This window comes from Cryptomeria japonica, chromosome 7, assembly GCF_030272615.1.
Source record: "Cryptomeria japonica chromosome 7, Sugi_1.0, whole genome shotgun sequence".
NCBI classification, from domain to species: domain Eukaryota; kingdom Viridiplantae; phylum Streptophyta; class Pinopsida; order Cupressales; family Cupressaceae; genus Cryptomeria; species Cryptomeria japonica.
Window position 1 is genome coordinate 129392676 of NC_081411.1, and position 12525 is coordinate 129405200.

A 12525-nucleotide genomic window follows, 5' to 3' on the forward strand; every position below is an offset into this window, starting at 1 on the left:
TGGTTTCAATTACCTCAACACTTAGTTAAAATTAATATAAATTTGCTTCCATTGTTGTTAATTCGAGTAAAGGATTTGATAAGTATCAACTGATTGTGTATCTCCGCTCATACTTTTGGTAAGTGGATGATTTCCATTCTACCATGTGAAGTTAGTCTGAGCCTATCCCATGTGCATCCCAATATTTCGATCATCAGCACAACCCACTGAAGATTGCACCAGCTTTGTGTAGTTGTCCCTAGTGTGGCGAAGCAGAGTTTGGTTTCTCGAGAGCACACAGTTGACATCGTCTCCGGAGTTCGTAGGATTAGATTAGCCTTCTAAACCCTATTCCTTTTCTCCTTTCTTTTGAAACGTCTAAACACCGAAAATCCCAAAAAAAAGAAGAAGAGCCCAAAATTGCAAAATCCCTCCAAGTCCAGCTATTCAAGACAATTGTCAAACGTAAGTCCCCCTTGAGATTTTCAACATACACTACCCAAGAAGCTATTCCACTAAAGTCGCTTGTTCGCACATATAGACCTTGGAATCAGTAGTGATTTTTCAGGAGAGGATAGAATGCCTTCGGGTAATCCTATCCTAATGTTTGGTAGATGATAAAACAGACACCAACAGAAGGCAATTATAGAGATTTTTTAACAGTATTTTTCTATTTCCTTGTTTTCATTTTTCTTTCCCAAAATTTTATGCTCTTGAAAAAGACAAGTATAAAGTGATATGAACAGCTACACAGAGAATTTTAGAGAGCAGGTGTTTATATATTCTATGTGAAGCCTGCATGAAACCTCTTTTCTTTTATTGCCACACTTCTTCCTTCTCATTTCTATTTTTTTAATATGCTGAGAATCATAAGTTTTATTTGCAAGTTGTGAAACTTTTAAAGGCAAAATCATGAGTTATCTTCTATGTCCTCATGTTAGTCTCTAATGATGTTGATGTTGTTTTTATCATGTAATTTTTGCATCCCTCATAATAATTTGTATGAAACAATTTTATTGTTTGCACTTTGTAAAATAAGAATTAAAGATTTGTTTATGTTGCTAGAATTCCTTTTTCCCATTTTGTTGTGTTATTTGATTATATCATTTCTTTTATGTATTAAACTCAAATTTTGATTTATATATGACGGAAACCAGTAATATGTTCTTAAAATTCAGTATATATGTGTGTTTTTGAAAAATATTTTTAAAAAATCATGTATTTTCCACAGTTACCAGAAGACCAAACACATCTCGGAGATGGAGACGTCTCTGGAAACTTACTGGCATATAGGGTGCTTTTGGCTACCATCTCCAAAGTCTCCCAGCTAGAAATTGACGTATGCACTAAGAGGCAAAAAAAAGGAAAGAAAATAAATAAAATACGCCTGCAGTAAAGCAAAGTCGTAAGGAAATAAGTAATAACTAATAAGGAAACCGTGTTGCATGAAGACAAAAATCCATGCAAAGTTATGGTGATTGGATCTATTGACAATGTATAATTTTTAAGAGGGACATGAACAGTTGTATGACAGATTTCTTGTCATTGTAATGGTCTAAAGAGAAATTGCCTTTACTATTTAGGTGACAATATTGAGTGTGCTCAACACCTATATTATTGTATGACAGATTTCTTGTCATTGTAATGATCTAAAGAGAAATTGCCTTTCCTATTTAGGTGACAATATTGAGTGTGCTCAACACCTATATTACCTTACTTTCACTAAACTGTTAGACTAGCTATGGTACCAGCAATATAAGCAATTTTAATTTAAAAAAATTTCAATTTTAAAGTTAATGTTAAACTTTACCACTGTTCTTGTTTTCAAAGTTTTCTATCATGATATTTTCTAAAAATTATTAAATTATATTTAAAAAAATTGGCGTATCCAAGTACCTGTCTCCTATTTCTGAAAATTAGCCGTACCAGTACCGATACCAGTTTCCGGAGTCTCCAAGTACCCCTACCCCCCCCCACAGTCTCGTGGTAACCTTGGTATTTTCAAATGTTTGATATATTTGCTGAGTTTTTTCCATGTTTTTGCAGAGTCACGAGTTTTTTAAAATCTGGACCTACCAGGTTATTGCCAAGTCCAAATTTTACAACTATGGTCCCTAATGCAATGACTATTGTATAAGTGGCACAATTCCTATGTAAAAGCTAGTACATAACATGATTCCTACCTGATTCCATCTGGACTCATCCTCATTTCTTCCATTTGCCAATCAGGGTCAAATCCACAGGTAAAGAACTAAACTAGTTTAGATCCACAAGTGCAGAAATCACCCAGAACCTTTAAAATTCAAATTCAAGTCAGGGACCAAGCTGACCCTTTCCTAACTAACCATCATGAACTGACTTAGCATGAAATGTTTCGAATTGTACCCTTTCAAGTTTTAATTAAGGGCAGGCCCTGATACATTTTTACCCATCGGAGATCATCCACTAGCTATCATTCCTACTTGCACTGGCAATCAGGGAGCATCAGCATTGCTTCATCTGCTTATATCAGCATTTTAGGCATCAATGCATTTTTGCTTGATGTCTTCGATAAATTAATACAAACATTTAAATTGGTAACATGGATTTGACAAGGGGAGATCATTCCTCAACTGTGTCTTTCAACAACACCCCTTTGTAGATGCAAGTTCCAGACATTGAATTTAGCACAGTTCAAATCAACATGCCAGGCACGGAAGTGAACCAGAGAATCAGATAGAGAATTCAGTGACAGGCATTCACCTGACATCTCCCAAGGCTCTGGAAATTTGACAAATTGATTGGCAACATCTATACCTTTATTTTAGTTTTTTTAATTCCAAGAATTTATTTCAGTATCATTATCAGTCCTAGCTCATTATGTTGGGCTAACTACTTGTTATTGCTTCCTGTTTTTATTTAGCCCTAGATCATTTATGCAGGGATGTGCTTATTCCTCCACACGTATACATTATATAAGCATATAGCCTTTTTAACTGTATAAAACACTGGTTTGAGCAACCATTCTCCAAAGCCTCAAAATAGTCTTGGCATTCCCATGTTTGTTCCCAAGTTTTAGTAATTAGTTGTTGGCATTAATATAATGAACCAGTTCTCAATGTAAATCTTAATATAATGAACCAGTTCTCAATGTAAATCTTAATATAATGAACCAGTTCTCAATGTAAATCTAATTTAAGTGTAAGACAAACCTCAACTTAATATAAGTGCATATTGTACCTAAATATTCCAATCCGTTATTTATTAAACAAAGACCTAACATATAATAATTGCAACTCCATTTTTCGATTCATCATACCTGACAAAACTGATATGAACACCAAGATTCCGATGCATTGACGAACAATCAAGGCAAATAAACACTCCATAAGTAACTGAAGCCCAACTTGGATTTTTAGCATTGCAATCAAAACAAATCTGCACAAGCATATGAATCAAATAATTCAGAAAATTATGTCAGCATGTGTTAGAAAGGAAAACAAAATGCAGCTCCCAAAGATCACAAAGAACATAATTATTTAGCAATCAATTTTTGTCTATGTCCTAGGATATTTAAAATAGTGGCATCAAAAAGCAATTTCAAAGCAGAATCTGATGAAGCTCCTTCAGATAAATTTTGTGCATGTAGTTTATAAAAAGAAATGCAAACTAAAGCCAATCTATGAGACCATGGTAATGACAACTGACCCAAGTAAATCTCTTATCAAACTAAATTGTCAACGAAACACCTTAATTATTTAGATGCACTCATACACTGTAGAAAGTGCGAGTCATATATTGGTAGAGTAATTGGAATCGATAAGCCCCATTGTGATTTCAATTACAAACTGGGGGAATCATCATTTGTATAGTTTTATACACGCTAAATGAATCATGCCTTATGGACATTTTTCCTACACCTTTCACCAAGGCTATCATAGAAAGTTATGCTGCTCAAAACACGTACCATCATGGATGGTTTCTTAGGGTACCAACAAGTGTGATTTGACAAGGCAGACAAACTGAGGACCACCTGTGTCACAAAGTGGAAGGGCTTTTAATAACATCATTCTCTTTGAGCTCAAAAATGTATTGACTTATTTCCCAAGGTTGTAGAAGTAACCTTCAAAGATTTTGTCCAAAAATTGCTTTAAGTGTAACTGGATGACTAACAGCGTGCAAGCCATTAAGGACCATCTGCAATCCGTGTGCCATATTTGCCAGGAAACTTCATTATAGGAATGTAGACTGTGTACCCACTCCGGTACCAACAATTCCTCATGACTACATTAATGTAAACTATCGCAGCCGCCTTATTCAGTTACTTGCATAACCTACTTTTATTAGTGCCTCCATCCCTGTACTAGTACCAGTACCCCCGCCTCTCCTGGTAACTATACCAGGTGCAGATTTTATCAACATATTCCTCTTTACATATCTGGAAGACTAGACAGTGTATCAATCATTGACAGACAATGTACAATACTTGTGCTTGTTGTTTGAAGAAGTTGCTACCAAAGATACAGCCACATCTGAATTTCTTTGAATTTGAAAAAGCGTGCTTTTGCAGCACAGTTTGCAATGTTCTTGGACATTTCATTTGCAACAAAAGAATACTCATTTAACCGACTTTAGATTGTGGTACTCTTGCAATTGGAAGAACCAGAAATGCAAAAGATTATGCATGCTTTTCTAGACCACAAAGGCTATTATTGGAAAATTATTAAGATTTATGCAATACATACTGATGCTGTTGGAAGAATTATTATAAAAACAGAGTTATTAGTTTGGGCAGCACCACAATAAAAAGCCATTGTTACTTAAGTAGCACTCTACACCAATTCTAATTTTTCCCAATAGGACCAACTCTTATGTGGATGCTTAAGGGACTACCATCGGGAATACACTTGTGCAATCAAGATAAGGCAATATGGACATCCAATCTATCCAATCTATTTCTTAAGCCAAAAACTGTCTCAAGGTGTAACAAAATTTTATTTGCACAAAGAGAGAGACATTGGGTATGGTTTATGGACTTCAAAGCTTAAGCAATACTTGCTCACAACCCCCCCATTTGTGCTTTGCAAGGACCATCAAACTTAACATTTGTGAAAAAGCATATATAATACAAGTGCAACAACGAGTGACTCATAGATATTCAAGCCAGGAAAATACTCTTGCAGGTCAATTTACCTATCCAAAGTGTAGAATGGTGAAGCCATTGGACAATAAAAGATAGCCTTCTTGATGCACATTTATGTAGTTGGAAAAAAATGCTTCTTAACTAAAAACCTAAAATCTACACTATAGTATAGCACAAGCAATTGGCAGGGCGTGCAACCCTGTATCAATTGTTTGTGGAAATTTGTATAAAATGGATTAAAAAAAGTACTACCTCAATGTGTGATGGATCACAAGTGCAAGGCATTGTGTGAATGCCATGGGGTGCAAGGCATTACACAACCATACAAAAACTTTGCAAGCATGGCTAACATACATGACTATGGTAAGAAGTATCACATTTGTCAAGGCACACACAAGTCCAACCAAAGAGATGAGATTAACAAAATCTATGGTTCAAATGCCCACATAGAAGCAGCCCTTTGAGACACAAGACACCCATAAACTTTCTTGGGACAATCAATCCCATACTAGATCAAGTAGCTCTAGATGCATCATCACACCTAGAAACTATTTGACCCGAAGGGCACAAGCATCACCAACTAAGGTTTGCACAATTGCAAAAACTATTTTTATCTATGAGAAAATCTTCACAATTCACACAACATGGTCTCCTATTGATCCTAACTAGGTAAAATTGAACTCAATTCAAGGCACAAATAATCAAGATGTTTTTTATTACGAGAAAAACAGGTTTTGAAGGGACCCCGAAACCCTTTACAATAGATCCTTAAAAGATGAGAGCATTAAGAAACAAGAAAAGACATTCTGCAAAAAAACCAGCACAGTTTTGGGCGAAAACCAGCATAAAAGCCCAACAAAACCAGCTACATCCAGCCAAAACCGAATAAAGACAAAAGACAAATTACTTAATGTTTTTAAGGGCATTAGCCAAATTTCCGCTAATCCCTTGCAAATCTTTGATATTATCCCTGAGCATTGGGATTTCCTTGGAAGAGGCCAAAGCAGCTTTTTTCATACTCGCCCTAGTCCTTTTTGCTGCGCCACCAAAAGCACTTTCCACGTTCCCTGCCTCAATAGCATCCTCATCAACATCCAAGTCCACAACAGGTTTGGAATTGCTGGAGCCTTCAAGGAACTTGACAATTTCCTCCATATTCCTGGTCACAGAGGTAAGGAAATCCGGAATCATAACCAAAAAGTTCTTCATGGCTCCCTTTCCTTCCTCCAGCTTACTAATCTGAGCTTCCAACTTCTCCACTTTCTCCTCCATAACCTTATTCCACTGCTCCTGGTTACTTTCATCTTTCTTTCCCTGCCCTTCCTGCTGCTTATCATTTTTTTCCAGATTCTTGATTCTTTCATAAACCCACCTATCAAAACCCATTCAAGCCTCAGACTGGTTTTTGAGTTTATCCTTTCTAAAAATTTGATGATTAATCATTAATACTTCCATGATTAACGTGTGATCCTTCTTTTCATGGTGATGTTCCACAAGAGTACACTCTAGTATGACCTACTAAATGGGAGCATGGAAGAATTCATTAAAATCTTGCAAAAAAAGTTGACAAAATTTGCAATGCCTTGGCATATTAATTGGGACACACAAATGTCGATAATCCAATGGGTATATCACAAGAGTGCACTATACTTTTGCCAAGGGAATGGAAGCATGGAATAACTAACCAAAATTTTGTAACACAAGTTGACAAAATTTGCAATACTTCACATGTTGATTGAGACATGCAATGTCAACTTTCTCCTAGAGTTATTTAAATATTGGCAGCTGATTTAATAGATTAAATATTAGAGTTATTTCAATTATAACATGTAATGTTTTTAAAATAGATGTGAATATTTTTTGTGCGTATTTTGTGGTTTTGTTATTTAATTTATGATATTATTTATATTATAAGATGCAATGTTATTAAAATGGATATGAATAACTAATATAAAATAACCAATGTAAATTATGGATGCAATAATTTAGTAAGAGTTCTAAAGTAAATAATTAACACCATAAATTGAAAAAAACAACAATATAATTCAATTAAATTATCATCAAATTCATATATATAATATTCCCAATATCTATTTGTATCAATGGTTTCCAATACTCATCTAAATCAGAGCACTTGGAAAGGTCATATTTGTTGGAAGTTTGTGTTGCTATGGTTGTCATTGATGTCAAACTTGTTGTTCCGGATAGGTGTCGGTCTAGAAAGTTTGTGGTGCAGCGATATCTTGTTATGTTGGTGTTTAAATTAATCTATTGGTTGTTCCGGAAGTATTTGGATCCGAAAAGTGTTGCTGATGTTGTTTTCTATTGTTATCTTCTTTGGATATAGGTTTGGTATCATCGATATGATAGTTCTGTGGTCCAAAAATATCTTTGTGTTTTCTGGATGTTGTGGCATTGTTCATAGCTAGTTGCGATATTCTATGTTAGACCTATCCTTAGGTCTAGATATGATTTGTGGAAAATTGTTTGGTGTGTTATGGGGTCTCACAGTAGCATGTGGAGATCCAAATCATAGTTATTTGCATTGAAGAATATATTTTGACCGATAATTGCTTATATGGATGCGTAACGTGCTAATATGTTGTTAGTTGTGTTATGATGATTGCAGATCGGTGAATTGATCTTTGGAAGATGTGTTTTGGTCCCCTCTTTCTCCTAGAGTGGATCAGCGTGTGTGTTTTTGGTCCAAAAGGTATATTTTGTTTCAGGCCGACTTGGTTCAAGCTTTGATGACTTATCTTGTATATAAGGAATGTGTATATGATTGAGTTGAGGGTGGTGATGAGAAGATTAGTGATGTGAAAGGAGGTGTGTGAAATTCAGTGAAGAGTAAAAAAGAAGAATTGTGTTCAAATGATATGCAAGTTGTGTTGAGACTGTGACAGAAATATGAGACTGAGTGTTGCAAGTCCTCTTTTGTATCTTGCCCCAAGAGCAATTAACCTTGGTTTGCAAGTCTGGAGCTGTGAACTCTTTTCTTTGTAATCTAATATATATAGTAGATATATTTTGTGGGCAAGTGCTCACCCTGGTTTCTCCTTGTTTAGGTTTTCCACGTAGAAAATCTTGGTGTTCATGTGTTGGATGTGTGTTGTTGATTAATTGTTTATGTGCTACATTAATTTCTATTTAGACCGATTCACCCCCCACCTCTCAGTCCTGCCTTGGGTTCAATAATTGTATCAAAGCAAGGTTCCTCTTGAGTAAGTTTAATTGCTTGAGGCAGATATGGTATGGGGCAATACGTGCATTGCAAAATTCCAATCTTTGATGTTCCAAACATTTTGTACTGCGAGGAGAGAATGGAGTCGCATTTGGCGAGAATGTAGAATGGAATTTGGGAAATCATTCAAACCGGATATACACCTCCGCAGAGTGGTGCTCAGACTCCAGATGAGATAAAGTTGAAGGAGACTAATGCGAAGGCTAGAGCTATGATCTTCAGTTGTATATGTGATTCAACGTTTGGAAGGGTAAAAGGATTGAAAGAAGATAAAGTTGCATGGAACAAGTTGTGTTTGGCATGTGAAGAAGATCTGAAGACAAAGCAGGCTAGAATGATGATTATGAAGCAAAAGTATGAGTATCTGAGAATGCTTGAAGATGAAGGTGTTGAGAACTATATTCACAGAGTGATCGATCTTGTTGATGGCATTAGAATTGTTCGTGAACATTTGGATGAATGTGATGTTCATAAGATCTTGCTAACTTTGCCTAAATCCTACAAGCCAACAAGGTGTGTCATAAAAGAAAGCAATGATTTAAGTAAGTATACCATTGATCAACTTATTGGTATTTTAGTAAACTTTGAAATTTCAGAAATGGAGAAAGAGAAAAGAAAGAAGCAACATTTAATGTTTCAACTTTCAAGACATGATGATCTGGAATGGATTTAAGTATACCATTGATCAACTTATTGGTATTTTAGTAAACTTTGAAATTTCAGAAATGGAGAAAGAGAAAAGAGAAAAGAAAGAAGCAACATTTAATGTTTCAACTTTCAAGAAATGATGATCTGGAATGGAGTGGAGATATAGCTGAAGCTGAAGCAAACTTTGTGAGAAGATTGCATCAAAGCACTCGAAAATACAAAGGCAAGTTACCTCTGAAATGTTTCTCTTGTGGTAGAATTGAACATTATGCTTCACATTGCACTTATAGGGAAGACTATAAGAGACCGGATGATGATGAGAAGAAAAACAGAACTCGGAAATGCAACTTTAACAAAAGAGAGAAGAAGGGCTTATGTTCTATTGAAGAACATGCTTTTGAAGATGAAGTTGATGATGACTTGAATGAAGAATCCTTGTTTCTAGCAACTGAAGATAATGAGGATGCCTTGAAGAAACCGGAAGAAGAGAGAATAGTCAAGACTACATTGCATGCTAAGATAGAACTGAATACATGGATTATAGACTCTAGATGTTTGAACCATATGACCCGTGATAAAGACAAGTTTATTAATCTCAAAAACTATAATGGAGGATCAGTGAAATTTGTCAAAGAAGATGGTGCAGCTATATGAGGTATTGGAAGTGTTTCTATTGAAGGTAAGCATAAAACTAACGATGTGTATTATGTTAAAAGATTATGACATAGTTTGTTAAGTGTTTGTTAGATGTGTAGAAAAGGTTATGAAGTTTTGTTCACTAGCACCGAATGTGTGATCAGAAAAGAGAAGACTGGTAAAAGAGTTGCAGAAGGAGTTAGAACAAGTGGAAATGTATACTACATCAAGGATAGAAAGGAGAGTAAATGTTTGCTAGCACGGAAGGTTGAGATTGTTCCAGCAATTATAGAGAAGTCAAGTGATCTAAAAGAGAACAAAGAGAAGGAAAGAAATGAAGAATAAGAAGAGGAAGACTCAGCCAAAAGTTCCTGCTAAGTATGTTCAGAAGCATCATTCAGAAAATCAGATAATTGGAGACAAGACAAAAGGTGTTCAACCAAGAAGGAAGATTGCAGAAGTTCAAAAACAAGACAATGACTATTTTCTATCAATGACTAAGCCGAAGACTTATGAAGAAGCAAGTAAAGATGTGTTGACGTGTATTTTGTACACCATCATACACAGAATAAAATACCAATAGGCATCTTATCCTCTCTTGAGAAAAAGCCTCTAACTGCTGAAGATTCTCATAAAGGATCAGTTAGGAAGACTCCAAGGTTCTGGTTAGTAGGGTCTCTACGTGTGGACAAGCTTCCAGCGGTATGATGTGATTTGCTGTATCCTTCAAGGGGTCTTACGCTTCCAAAAGTTCAAGATTTTACTAAACTAAAGAAACTTTCAAAAAATAACAAAAGAGTAGGGTTTTCAAGGGGTATAATCTAGTCTAACCCTAAGAATGACTTCGTGTAGACAAGACTTGGCAAGATTCAACCAACTTCAATTTTGCCATAAGATAACAACTCAATTGAAATTGGTGCGATCTTCTAAGGTAATAAAATGATTTTCAATGCATCAAAGATCAAAGACACTACCACGAAGGTACATATCCAAGATACAATAATGATTGAAGGTTAAGGGATTCAAGGTATTCTCCAGTCGACCACGCAAGGCGTTCCTACAATCAGCAAGAAGCTAGTGGTTTGGATTACGAATCCTACCAAAGGTCAAGTCTCACACTATGTCCTTCAAATTAACACACTACTTTGATTGAGCATGATTCAAGTAGATTAAACAACCATGAAGATAACCAAGAAAGTTGCAACAAAACACCATAACTTTAATATTTCATTGATTTTCAAGTCATCATATACAACAATTGCTTGAATTCCTTTCCTCAAAACTCAATGTTGCTACAAAACAAAATTGCTTCTAGCTCTAATCTCTCTAATACAACAAACTCTTTGATATCTAACTATTACTCTAGTTATTCTATTACAAAATGAAATGAAAAATGAGGGTATAAATAGCATCCTCAATTACAATGAAAGGTCCAGATTGAAAGTAGATCAACGGTCAAGATCATGACACCTAAACCCTAATTAGGGTTTGTTACAAATGGCCTCCTTTTTACTGAACAATATTAAATGCATAGCCAAATATTAAATTTGGCACAAAAACCTAGGAGACATAAACCAATGACAAATAAGATGCCATGTCATCTATAACAACCTCTCATCAAGAATCTTATTCCCTTTCCAATTCTCTTTTTTAGCATATGCAATGAATCTTGATACGATTCCTTCGATCTCTGCAATTGGAATCTCGGGAAGATTCTTCATACTCTCTTCCAAGTGGATGACCTGATCGAATGCATCTAGAAGAGCTGCGTCCCAAGTAGATTCAAGTTCCTTTGTTCTTTCAATCGGGAGCATGGTGGCAAACATCTGATCATATTGCTCATCTGTAACATTAGCGTCCTTGCAAAAAATGACCTTGATTCTATCCTCTAATTCCTGCATATCCACATCTGTCTCGACCTCGATCCTTCTGCCAAGAATGGTACGAAGTACCTCAAATACTCTGTCCTGGATCGGATTGATCACCTCCTCAACTTGGCTACATCTAGTACTGATGTCCTCGAAGAGAACACTCTTCATATGGAGTAAGGTTGACCACTAAAGCAAACTTTGAGGTCCTCCATCCATGATCTTCTCTTGTGTTAAGACCTTCCTTGATGTGTGTCTAATTACTTTCAAGACAGGAATGATAACATCTTTGGTATGGGCAAACGCGGCTACTGTTATCATCAAATTGTGGATTATCTCAAGAACCTGGATAGCTTGATGAATAATCTTCATCATCCTTGTTACAAATTCTATGGCCACTATATGTGATTTATCCATCCAAGTACTTGTACGCTGGACCATATTCCTGAATCTTTCTGCCTCATTGATTGATTGAAGTGGAAGTGTCTGCACTGGTGATCTAGCTGGATCCTGACGTCCCAAAGGTTCATTGATGTGACTGAAATATGTCCTCCATGCACCGACCTCTCTCTCAAGCTTTCTATTCTTCTCCATTTCTTCTCTAAGCTTGTCCTTCAATGCTTCAAATGAATCGGTGGCATCATCCAACGTCTGCTCTGCTGTGGATGGTTCTAGCTCAAAAGTCTGTATATCATATTCCTCTGCTAGGATCTCACCTTCATATTTGTCTACTGCCGGTGTAGCTATCTGCAGTTTTCTGGATCCAGTCTCATCTCGAATCATCTTGGACATCTTGGTAGCCTTTTTCTTCTCTGTTACTTCGTGTGAACGTCCAACAAGGCTCTCTAAATCAATTGCATTGTCCTCGTCCTCTACTACGATCACCTTGGTTAATCTTTCCTTCAACCAATCTGGAATAATCGATCTTGTTTCTTGAACTTGTATTTCTTTATGCACTATTTCTTCTTCTCTGGGAGGAGATGTCATCGCATTGTCCTCTTTATCTTCATCTAACTCATAGTCCTGGA

General features: G+C 36.0%; 1 protein-coding gene across 4 annotated transcripts in view; it reads right to left on the reverse strand.

Moving 5' to 3' along the window:
* The window catches only part of LOC131072363 (probable ADP-ribosylation factor GTPase-activating protein AGD9), a 141722-nt gene that overhangs the window by 112124 nt on the left and 17073 nt on the right, over window positions 1-12525 (reverse strand). For all 4 annotated transcript variants that reach the window (XM_058008504.2, XM_058008503.2, XM_058008506.2 and 1 more), the window contains one exon: window positions 3278-3396. In XM_058008504.2, coding sequence (XP_057864487.2) covers window positions 3278-3396 — 119 coding nt within the window. The remainder of the gene's footprint in view (window positions 1-3277; window positions 3397-12525) is intronic.